General features: G+C 46.4%; 1 protein-coding gene across 3 annotated transcripts in view; it reads left to right on the plus strand.

Annotated features, from left to right (window-relative positions):
* Positions 1-2049, plus strand: part of LOC135830872 (uncharacterized) — a 45925-nt gene extending 43876 nt beyond the window's left edge. For all 3 annotated transcript variants that reach the window (XM_065343080.1, XM_065343082.1, XM_065343081.1), the window contains exons 49-51: positions 384-536; positions 998-1038; positions 1275-2049. In XM_065343080.1, the coding sequence (XP_065199152.1) occupies positions 384-536; positions 998-1038; positions 1275-1407 (327 nt within the window). In that variant the 3' untranslated portion in view covers positions 1408-2049. The remainder of the gene's footprint in view (positions 1-383; positions 537-997; positions 1039-1274) is intronic.
* The last annotated feature ends 13653 nt before the right edge of the window (positions 2050-15702 follow it).

Raw genomic sequence — 15702 nt, forward strand, 5'->3', positions numbered from 1 at the left:
CTCACAGAACGATAAACATTGGCTTTAGCTTCCATGTGAAAGAAAATGCTGGGTTCGATCAAGCCTTCAAGGAATGCTGTATTTTCCGTAGGTGACTTGCTTGTTGCAAAACCTGGAGTGAATTCCAGGAGGAATAGATATACTGCTATTAGTACACAAGTGTTGCTTCTGCTTGGAAATTCAAGCACAGTAAACAGGTGCTGCAAACACCAGTGAGAAGGATAAAGCAAAACGGCTGGGGGAGTTGTGGTTCACAATTTCTTTCCAATAGATGTCCTTGTAGTCTAACACTCTTCAGCTCACGCGTACGTGTACATGTATATTAAGTCAACCTAACAAGCATGGTACTCGCATTGGTGTGGTTTGGGTGTCTGCCCACGCAGGATATATCATCGAATTTTTCCAATTTACACACGCAACTGGATGATCTGGTGTCGGAATGTGCACGGCTCAAAGCCAGCGGGGCCATTTTGGAGCGCCTCGAACTGTCGCAGGACCTCTGGGCGATGTTGCAACGGACAGTTCAGGAAGCACTGGTAAGGCAAATTGGTACTGGTCACTGGTATTCTTGGCAGGTTCCGGTTCAATGGACAGCTCCATGCGTTTGGCCTCCCTGTACAAATCTCTGCCCGCACTGGCCCCCTTATAACTATAGCAATCTTTCTTTTTTCTGTTGGTAACTGAAGATCTTTTGATGTATTATGGCATATTTAAAACTCATAAGAAGTCGCCGTTCGGATGTCTGGTGCCTTTCAAGCCGCACAGTAGCACCGCCGCATACCCGTAACCCAGGAACGGCCTTAGTTCCTTGTGTTTCAGTATGCACAGCAATTTTGCAACGAAAGGAACTTTGTCCATGATCAACCAGAATCCATGGGTCAGAGTCCCGAGTGGCTCGATATATCTATCACATGTGGAGATTGGCTGTAGTCCAGTGTTGCCCCCCCCGATGCATTGCTTGACTGGCTCTGTGCTGCACATTGTGTATGTTCTGCAGGGAACTCAGAAAGCACGTCGCACATCACCATCAACATCCAGGTATGTGCCGGTGATAGTTCTAAGAACTCAGTTGCCACTGTGCATTCCAGCTAGAATGCAATCTTGTGTATTGCGATGTGTTGAAATTCCCGCCGTGTGAGGTGATGATCCTGTCTAACGAATTACATGGATCTGTGCTTGTGTGTGTGTGTGTGCGTATGTGTGTGTGTGTGTGTGTACGTGCGTGTACGTGCGTTGTTTGCGTATCTGTTCGCACGGCATGTTCTGCTGATCAGGATTGTGCACAGCCGGCCAAGATCAGCACGCACGGCGCTGGTATCCTCTCGAACGGTGTTCCAGCGACTGCCAGCACTCTTACTCCTAGGTATAGTACTAGTTATTCTCTACTTAGTCACGCTCCAACGCTGAGCTGCTCCAATGTTTGTATTTCTATTTAGGTATGCTGTGCTAGCTACTGGTGCTGCCAGCACAGCTATTATGACTATTTCTAGTCGTGAGACTTGAGCTATTATTATTATTTTTATTTTGTTGGTCTTGATTCGAACCAGAGCTGGACTCTACAGCACTCTCGGTGACCGTGACACTGTGTACTGCTGCTTCATAGTCTATACCCATTTCAATATTATTATCTCGCTCCCGTGGCATCACGAGCCAAGTTATATTCTTTCCAGCTGTTGGTGTTATCGTCGTCATTGTTGTGGTTGCTGGTCCACTTGCTGTTTTTTTTTTTTTTTTTTTTTTTTTTTTAATCCATTCTGACCTATTTTCGATCATTATTATCATTGAAATAGAATGGTTTCATGTAAAGGCCATGCTCCCATCTAGCTCCTCTAGTTCTGCAGGTAGAACAGCATGACATTGTGCTCTTCTTCTCCTAGCTACTGTCATTGTCACTATTTGTCAACCATTGACGGCCGTGCGCTGATTGCCCACTGTTAGTATTCATGGTATTGTGTTTGTGGCAGTGATTATCCTTTCAGTTTTTGCAAGCGCTTTCGAATTGAATATGTACGTCCGTGCCATGACAGAGGAAGCCATCAGTTACCTCTACCAGTGTTCACCGTAGTGTGCGTGTGCCGTGTGGACATGTACGTGTGTGTGAACCCCGTGCCCTAGAATTCACCTTCCACTTTCATAATTCAAGGTTTGCGCGCTGGAGAGATTTGCACACTGCCAGCCGCGATGATCACCAGCATCACCGGTTTTGTGATTATTACTTAAAATTGTCATGTTCCTGGCTTTCAATCAGGGAGTACTACAGGTATTGTACTATTCCCTGCTTTCAATATAAACCATGAGCCAGCTTTGAGCATGCAGCTTGGATGTGAATGGGGACATTAGCGATCAGCATGCTCAAAAGTTTATTGCCTGAATATGAGTCATGAGTCATGCGAGCTGGTAAAGGCAAGAACTCGTGCATCATTAGGGACCGTTTAGTTACTAGCAAGCCGTGAAACGGCAACGGGCTCATCTGAATGCACGTATGAGGCACGCCGTGGTTTTGGACTAGCTTCTCACGTTCACCACCCCCCCCCCCCCCCCCCCCCCCCGGGCCATCATAACCCCAAGAGTATGCAACTCTGCATTATGGGATCTGGCACGGCGCGCTGCATGGATTACGCAACCACGAGCTATGCCCCGGGGCCATTGCATCATTATTGATCTGCTACGGTTTCCTGCTTCAAAATCCGCTTTCCTCTGAGACTTCGGATGGTTCTGTATGTGATGCGTCACCCACAGGCAATCAGGCATTGCCTTTGAACTTAGCCTTAGGGGCTGTCCATAATTATCGATCTTTTGCACGAAAAGAAAAAGTTTCGTTTATGGGTAGGTCAAGGAGAGTTTCGTTAGGAAAAATAATTAAAATAATATTGAAATGTGAGACATCTATGGATTCTAGCTGTCAAGTCAATTTTTTCGTTCACGGGGGTGGGTGAGGGTCCTAACTAAACTTTTTCGTTTCATGAAAATTATCGATAATGCCAGATGGCCCCTTACCATAATGGCACATGAAATCGTTGAGGCTAAACCGTAGGAAAACTCAAATCTATAAAAGGCAGCTGGATCGTCATTAGCACTACGTAACTTACAGGCAGCGCGCTGTGCATTGCACCGAGAGTATTGCACCCATAGCTTTAAAAGAGATCAGGAGTTGCACACTCTTGGGGCTATGTGCTCCCAGTTGGTAATAACAAGAGTACATAACCCCGAGGTTACATGTATGTAGTAGTGAGCTCTGTCTCTGATATTTAAAAGCACTCTCTGCAGCTCGGGGATCAATGGATTTATGTATTAGTGATATACAAACAATAGGAGGACAGAGGAAGTGTTTTTACTCAGAGTTTCACGCACTAAGCGATCATCAGAAAACAGTAATTGGAAATCTGGATCAGTATTGGTTTATATCCTCACAAAGCAAAGTGTAAATAGCGGCAGTGCAAAGCGTGAATGACAGCAAGTGGTGAAAGGTGACAACCACTGGAGCTGGTTGTCTCTTACTCAATTAGGTGATGGCTGTAGCTGGTTTAAAGTTCCGAAGGTAGTACCTATTCTCATGGCGACACTTCGACACAAGCTCACTCCTTTTGTTTAGAGAGAGGTGCTTGGGTGCTTGCGCGATTGCCAATTTTTCCGCCAGGCACAGGTTGCACCTTTTGCTTTTGTTGCTGTAGGCCGCTGCTCTGCGGTGTACCGCCCACTGAATGCTGCATGCCTTCCCTTCATCCTTTTTGGTCCAGACGTACTGCGATAGGCGGGTGTCCTTCCCGTGTTGTCTGTGGCGGAATGAGGATTGGTGGTTATAGTAGCGTTGTTTGAATGTTGTTGCTGTTAATCCAGTATATTCCTTCTTCTCCATACCTGCGGTGACTCTTGCCTTATATACGATACTCTCCGTTAGACACGCTCCGTCCAGTGGACACGAGTCTTTCGCCCGGCAGTTACAAGTCCTGGTATCGTTGTCACCTCCGTTAGCTTGTTTCTTGGGTCGTAGAATCGTGTTATTGTGTTGCTTGATGATAGTGGCCATATTCTGCATGCAACTGTAGCTAACCTTTACAGAGTTCCGGTTGAAGATTTTGTTGAGGCTTGAGCCTTTGGGGAAGTGTTTGGCCACTAGCTGGAGGAAGCGATGTCCAACGTTGGTGGCGACGTTCTTGCTAAATGGTGGGTTGAACCATATGATGTTCCGAGGGCGATTCCTTTTCTTCTTCTTCTTTGTCTCGTCCGTTTTACGCTCGTCAAAATACTGTACGTTCTCCCGGTATCCACTCTTCCTCAGCGCGTCACTGTAGATCGGAGTCGCATCTATGAAGACGTCTTCATCATTGGAAATATCTGTTAGTCTTCTGCTGATCGATGCAGGTAGGTTCTGGATGATTGTAGGTGGATGGTTTGACTGGCAGTTGATGTACATCGGCTTGTCGTTCGGTTTCCGGTAAGGGCAGTACTTTCCGGTGGTCAGGTCCAATGTCACGTCCAGAAAGTCGACTCTCTTCAGGTTTGTCTGTATCGTTATCTTCAGTCCGAGGTTCTGGAATATTTTGTTCATCTCCTTTCTTATTCGGTCAGCTTCATGTCCTGATGCATTCCTGAACACAGCCAGGCCGTCGTCGCGATACAACCCGACGTCTCGGCCGTTGAACACGTCCGCTATCATGGCGAGGGCGAAGGCTCCAACAAGCTCACACACCTCAGCCCCATCATAGCACCCCATTGTGACGTCAAAGTGCTCGTTGTGTCTCTTCACCCAGTGCCTCTCCAAGCCGAACAGCAGAGATCGCCTGGCGTGGAATATTATGTCACCCTCCTCCTGGGAGATGTCCATGTAGCGGCGGGCGAATTCGACGGATCTCTGGAGGAGGTGTTCGGAGATTGAGGGGTAGAAATCTACGATGTCAAAGCACACGAATATGCAGTTTTCTTTCTCTGGTATTCTTGAGAACCACTCTATCACCGCTGCCGTGTTCCTCCATGCATTAATCTGCAGCTGGGGACGGAGTTGTTTTAGAGCGGTATCCAGTATAGACTTCGAGACTATGCCGATTTCACTCTTTGAGGGATTAATGAGCCGGCATGGCAGGGACCAGGCGATCTCTGCTGTTCGGCTTGGAGAGGCACTGGGTGAAGAGACACAACGAGCACTTTGACGTCACAATGGGGTGCTATGATGGGGCTGAGGTGTGTGAGCTTGTTGGAGCCTTCGCCCTCGCCATGATAGCGGACGTGTTCAACGGCCGAGACGTCGGGTTGTATCGCGACGACGGCCTGGCTGTGTTCAGGAATGCATCAGGACATGAAGCTGACCGAATAAGAAAGGAGATGAACAAAATATTCCAGAACCTCGGACTGAAGATAACGATACAGACAAACCTGAAGAGAGTCGACTTTCTGGACGTGACATTGGACCTGACCACCGGAAAGTACTGCCCTTACCGGAAACCGAACGACAAGCCGATGTACATCAACTGCCAGTCAAACCATCCACCTACAATCATCCAGAACCTACCTGCATCGATCAGCAGAAGACTAACAGATATTTCCAATGATGAAGACGTCTTCATAGATGCGACTCCGATCTACAGTGACGCGCTGAGGAAGAGTGGATACCGGGAGAACGTACAGTATTTTGACGAGCGTAAAACGGACGAGACAAAGAAGAAGAAGAAAAGGAATCGCCCTCGGAACATCATATGGTTCAACCCACCATTTAGCAAGAACGTCGCCACCAACGTTGGACATCGCTTCCTCCAGCTAGTGGCCAAACACTTCCCCAAAGGCTCAAGCCTCAACAAAATCTTCAACCGGAACTCTGTAAAGGTTAGCTACAGTTGCATGCAGAATATGGCCACTATCATCAAGCAACACAATAACACGATTCTACGACCCAAGAAACAAGCTAACGGAGGTGACAACGATACCAGGACTTGTAACTGCCGGGCGAAAGACTCGTGTCCACTGGACGGAGCGTGTCTAACGGAGAGTATCGTATATAAGGCAAGAGTCACCGCAGGTATGGAGAAGAAGGAATATACTGGATTAACAGCAACAACATTCAAACAACGCTACTATAACCACCAATCCTCATTCCGCCACAGACAACACGAGAAGGACACCCGCCTATCGCAGTACGTCTGGACCAAAAAGGATGAAGGGAAGGCATGCAGCATTCAGTGGGCGGTACACCGCAGAGCAGCGGCCTACAGCAACAAAAGCAAAAGGTGCAACCTGTGCCTGGCGGAAAAATTGGCAATCGCGCAAGCACCCAAGCACCTCTCTCTAAACAAAAGGAGTGAGCTTGTGTCGAAGTGTCGCCATGAGAATAGGTACTACCTTCGGAACTTTAAACCAGCTACAGCCATCACCTAATTGAGTAAGAGACAACCAGCTCCAGTGGTTGTCACCTTTCACCACTTGCTGTCATTCACGCTTTGCACTGCCGCTATTTACACTTTGCTTTGTGAGGATATAAACCAATACTGATCCAGATTTCCAATTACTGTTTTCTGATGATCGCTTAGTGCGTGAAACTCTGAGTAAAAACACTTCCTCTGTCCTCCTATTGTTTGAACCAGCTCTACCACTCGGTATTGAGCACTCTCTTGGACAGCCTGGAACCTCTCTGTTTTACTAGTGATATACATGTAGTTGAAGACACCACTGCAGCTGTACTTTGGTTGACTACTGCCCACACATGCTCTCTAGGCTGCAAAGTTCTGGAACAGAGCTCTCCTTCTCACCACCACCACCACCACCACCACCACCACCACCACCATCATTTCGTGCTTGGCGCCTAGTCGATGCATGGTTGGCGGTATCCGACATAGCAGGATGGTACATCAGGTAGCGCATGGCACATAGACAACGGTATAGATCGGATTGCGACGTACGTATCGGCCCCGTTGGACTCATCAGGCAATCTTCTTCTTGGATGTCTTCATACGGAGATTGACTCAGGGGAATGAAGTTGAAGACACCAATGCAGCTGTACTTATCGTCATGCGCTACCGGATGTACCAGCCTGCTATGTCGGATACCACCAACCATGCATCGACTAGGCGCGAGGTGCGGACTGATGGTGGTGGTGGTGAGAAGGAGAGCTCTGTGCCAGAACTTTGCAGCCTAGAGAGCGTGTATGGGCAGGCGTGTATTTACAGCCATATTGCCAGGTGTGTCTTTACCACCATATTTTAAATCAACTACTGTCGTGGACATGGAAATCCAGTCGATTGACCGGGGACGGCACCCTCACTGCGTACAGAACGTTGCAGGTAGTGTAATGTTGATCCGATGCGACCAGCGCGCTGCAGCGCATAAATGATATGAATGTGTGCATGGTATGCGCACTCACGGCTGCATGGCCAGCGACCTAGGGCCGCTAGAAGTGCGACCGGATTTCCATGTCCACGACAGTAGTATGTACTCTTGGCAAGAATTGTAAAAGGTAGAGTCAAGGTATTAGGTACACATGCGGGCATGTGTACCTTGAGACTCTACCTTTTTATGCAGCACCATGCGCGTGGCACATGGCCAGCATGCTAGCATACGCGTACGCGCGTGTACATGTAATAATGCTACAACAAAATAGTGTTCTTATAAGGAAATACAAAGTACATGTACCAACATGCTGGTACTTTTCATGACTTGCACTTACCGGTGCACGTTTACAGATGTCTGCTGGGCATATTCGATATCGTAGACATGATAGTCATCATGGTCATAGCCATAGGTGTTCCAACTACTGGTTATACTTGGCACCACTACACGGCAGACGGCAGTATTAGTCGGCCTTTTTCAGAATATGAATCCTCTTCCACTCTCAAGAAAACAAGCAAAGGAAGGCATCGATCGATCCTTTCGTTCAGCTGGAGCACAGACATGAAAAACGAGCTCCCAGTACAGTCCCTCTCGGATCTGCATGCTTCAATTGCTTGTTCCCAAAAATTCTGCCTACAAAATAATGAAAATATACAGTTGTGGCAAGTGAAATCCAACACTTGGCATAACTGCCATAAGGGACTGCACCATGCAGTCTGCAGCCCTGCACACGTACAGTTCATGTGTTACATACAACTTACTTGAGTTTTGCGAGGACCACCAACTAGTGCTGTGCAACACCCTATTCAAACACCGCCTCCATCACAGAGCTACTTGGTTCGCGGATGGACTGACCCGATCCAACGGAGAACCGGTGAGGAACATGATACATCGATAGATTATGTGACAAGAGTGCTTATGGACTCTTGCTAGTAATCATCAGGAAAAGAAGCATTTGCTCAATAACAAATGCAAGGTCATATGGTGGGTTTGTGACGCGCTCGGATCACCGGCCAGTGATTGTCGATTTCCAGCTCTCCTTTCATACGGTTCGTGCTGGGAAGAAATCATCCGAGCCTTGCTTCATCAAGTACGAGTCCTCACCATCAACAGAAACTGCTGGCAGGTTTCGGGAACTGCTGCTGGACTCCGTACCATAATTCAAAGCCGCTGACATGACATGCTCGAAAGCAGATTTGTAATTTTTTATTGTTTAAGGATTCCCCAAAGGCTTTCGCCTATCGAGCTCGGGGGTTTCCAAACTTTCCATAATACCAAATCTGTGAAAGAAGTGATGAGCAATAGGTACGTGAGCAAAGAAAGAGAAAAAGACATACAGGGCAGAGCTCTGCGCTTGAGCATATGATTGTAAGCTTGCAGAACTGGGATAATACATGTAAATGATGAAAAAGGTGCCAGAGATAAATGATGTGACGCTACCTATTCAACGGAATTCCACTGCAGTTAAACCAATGCAACATGGGGAGAGTTTGTGTCAACAGTCCACTCAGCAGCCAAACAGTCTTTTGGAATAAGACCATCTGGGCAGAAGGCAGTTAGAAGTACCAACCCTATTGTGGCCAAGCTTTCCAAGCAGCAGAAGGAATTGCACATACAAATTCAAGCTACAACAGACATCGATAAGCGGTCGTCTTTGCAAACTCAAAGATCGAAACTTCTCCATGAAATGCGCTCCATCCTGCGGAAGGAAGGCGACTTCCTCTGGCAAAAGCGGGCAAAGGACTCCGATGCACTTATAGGCCTGACCCAAGGTCTTACTTCCAGGCAATTAACAACCTACGCAAACTGAGAGCGGGTGACAATACACCACCCATCCAACTGGCTGATGCTGATGGAAGGATCATCCCAGACATTGGTTGGAACCTCCAGAAATTTGGTGAATATTATTCATCAATTTTCTACGATTCCAGCATGCCGTGCAAACCGGTTCATCAGCCGGCGACTGGTGTCAGGGATGATGAGCCTTTCTCAACAGAAGACGTTCGTGCAGTGATACAAAAGCAAAAAGTAGGCGGAGCAGTCGGTCAGGATGGAATTAGCAGTGAGGTGCTGCGTGCAGGTTCTGACATTCTAGCTGGTTGGCTGTCCTCATTTTTCAATGTCATTCGCCAATTACAGCACTGCCCAGCAGACCTGACTACTGGAATTATTGTGCCAATATACAAAAATGGCAAATCGAAAGGAGCCCCGAAGAGTTACAGACCAGTAATGCTATTGTCAGTGGTTCGGAAAGTCCTTACAATCATAATCACAAAGAGAATTAGCACCAATATTCAGCAGTTTGTGGATGAGTCACACTGAGCCGGTTTCAGACCAGGTCGCTCAACAGCTGATGGGGTGTTCTGTGTGCGGTCTCTGTGTGAGAGAGCTTTGCTCGGAAATTGGAACTATTCGGCAGCATTACTCGATTTCAGCGGTGCATTCGACACAGTGAACCGTGGCAAGGCGCTCGATCGAATGGCCGATTCGGGTGCACCCACCTCAATGATGAAATTGCTAGTCTCCGATACGACAGCTAGGGTGAAGATTGCTGGGCAGCTCAGTGCTCCCTTCTCGACCAATATCGGCGTGGTTCAGGGGGACCCCATGTCTCCGGCCATGTTCATTGTCTACGCAGAAGGTGCGATGAGGCAGGTGAGAGCAGCCTGCACCTCCCCTTCATGCCTGCCTACTCATTTCTCACAGTATGCAGATGACACCACAATACATGACACTGATCGTGATGCTGTGGTGGCCGCTGCAGCGAAATGTGAGCCAATTTTCGCCCAGGATGACCTGAGATTAAATCTAACAAAAGCTCAATTTGTAACTCCTTCCAAGGATGATGATGCATGGAGAAAGACGAAACTACTTGGAAGTCTCTTGGGATCTGGAAGTGACATCGAGAACCGTATCAATGCCGCTAACCGAGCGTTTGGCACTATACTCTATAGCCTGGAAGAGACACACTTTATTATCTAGAATGCTTATGTTTACCACTCCTATCCTTCCGGTTCTACTATACAACTGTGGCCTGTGGACCTTGACAGCAGCACTCGGCAACAGGCTCGACACGTGGCATCGCCGCAAACTACGATCCATTCTCGGCGTAGTGTATCCCCAAAAAATATCGAATAAAAACTTATACAAGCTGTCCAACCAATTGGCTATCACCAGAACATGCAGGGAACGGCGCTTGTTATGGTTCGGCCATGTAATCAGAGAAGGCAGTGACTCGACATCCTACAAAGCTAAGACTTTCAATCGACACCAAAGACATCAAGAAGCCCAGGGGACGCCCGTCACCAGATGGATCGACAACATCAAGAATGACTTAAAGACAATAAACGTTTCCATTGCCGAAGCAGAAGCTATTTCCCAAGATAGGGAAGCTTGGCTCGGCATTGTGAATCAATGTACTAACTTATCATGCTAAAAAATATCTGCGCTTACTTGAATATCCTTTTGGTAAATAACATTCTGTACTTAATATTATATTCCTCATGCCTAGGCTCATGGTGGAATCGAGGTAATTTTTCCCTGCAATAACAGAATGAAGAAGGTGTGTATGTCATGTGTTTCTCGTTTTCTCTAACTCTTTTGCCGACAGATGCGTTAGCCCCATGGGTGATCTCACCCATGGGGTACCTCACCCATGGGGTACATGCGAGCTGTTATTATTATTATTATTATTATTATTATTATTATTGTAGAAGAGAAAAGGACATATGGATACGAGTTAAGAGTAACTCTCCATCACTGTAACATGATACTATATACAGTCAGAAAGTGCAATAACTAGGCACAAAACTGACAGAGTACTGAAACATTCGACGTCCTGACACCTAGCTTCAACACATCTCCGTAGCGCTAACCGACAGCCTTCCAACTTGGAAGGTTCAAGGTTATGGAAAGACCAAAGAGGGGAAGGCAAGCGCAACGAAAACGAGCAAAAGCTACAGTGAGTCCCAACGGAACAAAGAATGTCGATTGTTACTGGACGATGACGAGACCAGTACGATATTTGACAAAGCGGTCTAACTACAATTCGAAGCAGCAAAGCAGCACACCACCCAACTTGGGTGGGTCATAAATATCAAAGATAAGTAAAGAAAGGGAAGCTTTGCGAAAACGAATTGTACAAGCCGAAAGCCAAACTCCTACAGTACTCCTCATGCATGACATTGTGATGGACTAGTTGACTACAAAACAAGTGGTTTCACTAGGTGTCAGGACGTCGAATGTTTCAGTACTCTGTCAGTTTTGTGCCTAGTTATTGCACTTTCTGACTGTATATAGTAGCATGTTACAGTGATGGAGAGTTACTCTTAACTCGTATCCATATGTCCTTTTCTCTTCTACATTTATTTATGGCTCAACATCCGAGTTTCAAATTATTATTATTATTATTACAAAAAATGTATTATCTACGCATGCATCTACGCAAGAGTCACCACCAGCCAATTAGGACATGTGTCAAAGTATTGAACGTTTTCGTTCCCTTCTTGTCAAAATACTACAGGGAATGATGGAAATAAGCTAAAAGACTACAACTATAAGGAAAAGAAGTTCAGAAATATATCACTCCAATTATGTGTAGAAGTGACACGAAAAAATAGATGTGAAGAATCAAGAAAACAGCATGCAAATCCAATAAGTGACAAAAACGTAGTGACAAGAAAAAGAGAGAAATATCAAGAGATCAAGGGATCTATTTCGCACCTTCACGACGAACAGTGCCAAACAACTGCAAAGACAACACATTCTCCTTCTGAACACAAAGCTCAGGGTCTAACTTACGTACATGTATGTACAAAGCTTCCAACACGGCAAGATGTAACAAAGACCTACCACGCGACAAAACAGAGAATACATCATCGGAATACCACTCACGACAACTAGCACTGCCCGACAGGTGACACTTGATTGCCGAGGTACCGTTTCCCTGACCCGACGACTTGGCCGTTGTCACCTCCGATATTGCCGCTTGCGAATCTCTCCCATTACGCCCTGCGTCCCTGCAATTCCGATTGCCTCGGTCGAGATCAGTGTGCTGCTCCACGTCCAGTCTGTCCTGCTTCCGTGGTCTACCTCGTTTCTTCACATTAACCGTTGTTGTCACTTCCAGTATTGGTTCTTTTGATTCGTCATCAATTCGTCTCCTCAATTGGCTTCTGGTGACTCGTCCGGGGCTCAATTGTCCAGATGTCAGTTTCGGTGGTTTCCGTATCGGTCTCTTCTTCTTGTTGACTGTTGTTTGGGTTGGCTCCAGCCCTCCGCCCGACGAAAAGAAGGAGGCGTCGGCAAGCGTATCCACAGCGGACTTGGACAAGTCCACCTCAGACACAGACTGCACTGGACACTTCGGTGGACGACCACGCCGAGGTCGAGAACCACGTGCAGCTACAGGGACAAGATTCAACGGTACATGTTGACGAATCCGTGCGCCCAGGTGCTGAAAGGTTCTACCTACGTACCGATTTTCACAATTTCGGCACTGAAAGAAATAGATTAAATTACTTTTGCTTAGGGTAGGTAGAACGTCCTTCTTCACGCTGAACGCACGGGTCGTCCCAAAGATGACATACAATTTGACACACGGATAAGAGGAACAAACAATATTCCGCACCGTCTTTTCCAAGGTCGGTTTCTGGTTGATGAGTTTCATTAAAAGTGTCTTTGGATAGCCATTCTTTGTCATTATGGTTAAGAGTCGTTCTAGTTCCTCGTCCAGCAGTTGGAAAAGACGATCACTTTTGGACCAGAGAGATGCCCTGTGGTACTACGTTTGCCATGGGTTGGTGCCGGTTCTTCGCGCGTCGAGAAGGAGGTGCGGAATATTGTTTGTTCCTCTTATCCGTGTGTCAAATTGTATGTCATCTTTGGGACGACCCGTGCGTTCAGCGTGAAGAAGGACGTTCTACCTACCCTAAGCAAAAGTAATTTAATCTATTTCTTTCAGTGCCGAAATTGTGAAAATCGGTACGTAGGTAGAACCTTTCAGCACCTGGGCGCACGGATTCGTCAACATGTACCGTTGAATCTTGTCCCTGTAGCTGCACGTGGTTCTCGACCTCGGCGTGGTCGTCCACCGAAGTGTCCAGTGCAGTCTGTGTCTGAGGTGGACTTGTCCAAGTCCGCTGTGGATACGCTTGCCGACGCCTCCTTCTTTTCGTCGGGCGGAGGGCTGGAGCCAACCCAAACAACAGTCAACAAGAAGAAGAGACCGATACGGAAACCACCGAAACTGACATCTGGACAATTGAGCCCCGGACGAGTCACCAGAAGCCAATTGAGGAGACGAATTGATGACGAATCAAAAGAACCAATACTGGAAGTGACAACAACGGTTAATGTGAAGAAACGAGGTAGACCACGGAAGCAGGACAGACTGGACGTGGAGCAGCACACTGATCTCGACCGAGGCAATCGGAATTGCAGGGACGCAGGGCGTAATGGGAGAGATTCGCAAGCGGCAATATCGGAGGTGACAACGGCCAAGTCGTCGGGTCAGGGAAACGGTACCTCGGCAATCAAGTGTCACCTGTCGGGCAGTGCTAGTTGTCGTGAGTGGTATTCCGATGATGTATTCTCTGTTTTGTCGCGTGGTAGGTCTTTGTTACATCTTGCCGTGTTGGAAGCTTTGTACATACATGTACGTAAGTTAGACCCTGAGCTTTGTGTTCAGAAGGAGAATGTGTTGTCTTTGCAGTTGTTTGGCACTGTTCGTCGTGAAGGTGCGAAATAGATCCCTTGATCTCTTGATATTTCTCTCTTTTTCTTGTCACTACGTTTTTGTCACTTATTGGATTTGCATGCTGTTTTCTTGATTCTTCACATCTATTTTTTCGTGTCACTTCTACACATAATTGGAGTGATATATTTCTGAACTTCTTTTCCTTATAGTTGTAGTCTTTTAGCTTATTTCCATCATTCCCTGTAGTATTTTGACAAGAAGGGAACGAAAACGTTCAATACTTTGACACATGTCCTAATTGGCTGGTGGTGACTCTTGCGTAGATGCATGCGTAGATAATACATTTTTTGTAATATTTTCTGCCTCCGCGATCCGTCCTACTTTCAAATTATTATTATTATTCATCGTATTATTGAAGTGTGTGGGTACAGTGAGGCCTGCGTCCCACCCGCCTGTGTGGATTCACAGGAAGTGTGAGTTACGAAGCCTGAAGAAAATGTTGAACAGTAGGGAGGTTCTGCTATCTCTTAATTTGCTAAATCCTATATACAGGATTTTGGTCATATTTTTCAACTCAAAATGGGTGTGGCATGAGAATAGCAAAAAGTATGTGACCAATTCTTCCTTGCTAGGTCTCAGTAGATATTATTATTATTATTATTTAAATTTTGAATAGGGCAATCCCCACAGGCCTAAGATATCGAGAGTTGAATAAGATAATTTTTTCAAACACTAACATCTCAGGCTCATCTCCTTGCCCAATATTACTAGCAGTAGTAGTAGTAGTAGAATTTATTATTTTGATAGGGAAGGCCCTACAGACGTTGCCGTCTTGTTACAGGGAACCCTAAGTGCTAAGGCCTGTGCCCTATTTTTCGAATCCATGTATAGGATTTGAGATTTTATTGGACCTTGTTTTATCCTTAAAACTGGTAGTTTCGTGACGGCATGTGCGATATGTCGTCAAGAAACCACCCCGTGCCACACCTGCAATGTTCTTCTGCACATTCACTGCTTCAGTCCTTTCCATGACAGCAGCTGAAAAATTATGCTCAAATTTCCAATTATTGCTGAAAATGGGTATTCATCAGAAATATTATCGCCCTATGAATCTAAAATGTAAACATTCATGCCTCAAACATATTTACAACTTCCATGAAAACCATTATGCCGTTATTATTGGTCGTGATGACCAATAACAACGGCATAAAAGGCACACATTTTCAAATCCTATATATAGGATTTTTGGCCAGCAAATTAAGAGATACGTGAAACGTAGAGAAATCACGTAGAGAGCAGGTGTCTGGGTTAGAGTCTACGGCTTCGCGTGTTTTGGCTCCAGATTTCTACGCGGAGATGGGGTTCTCTACGTTATGGTACACGCAGAGAAAATGCGTACGGATTTGCTGGGTATCGATCAACTGCATGCAGAAAACTGCCAAATATGGAAGGGGAAATTCCCAGTACACATTCCACGTGACTTCTCTAGGTGAAACGTAGAGCAGAACAGCATTTCTTTACGTTACGGGAACGCGAAGAAAGTTCGCGTGATTCTTTGCGTCGCGTTCCCAAAACGTAGAGCAGAACCTCCCTAGTCTCTGCTGGGATGACGACTATACCATAGCTCAGTGGTTAGAGCATCGCTAGCTACAAGCGAGGGTCCCTGGTTCGAGTCCGGCCTGGTGGTGACA

The sequence above is a fragment of the Sycon ciliatum genome, chromosome 1, assembly GCF_964019385.1.
Source record: "Sycon ciliatum chromosome 1, ocSycCili1.1, whole genome shotgun sequence".
In the NCBI taxonomy this organism is placed as follows: domain Eukaryota; kingdom Metazoa; phylum Porifera; class Calcarea; order Leucosolenida; family Sycettidae; genus Sycon; species Sycon ciliatum.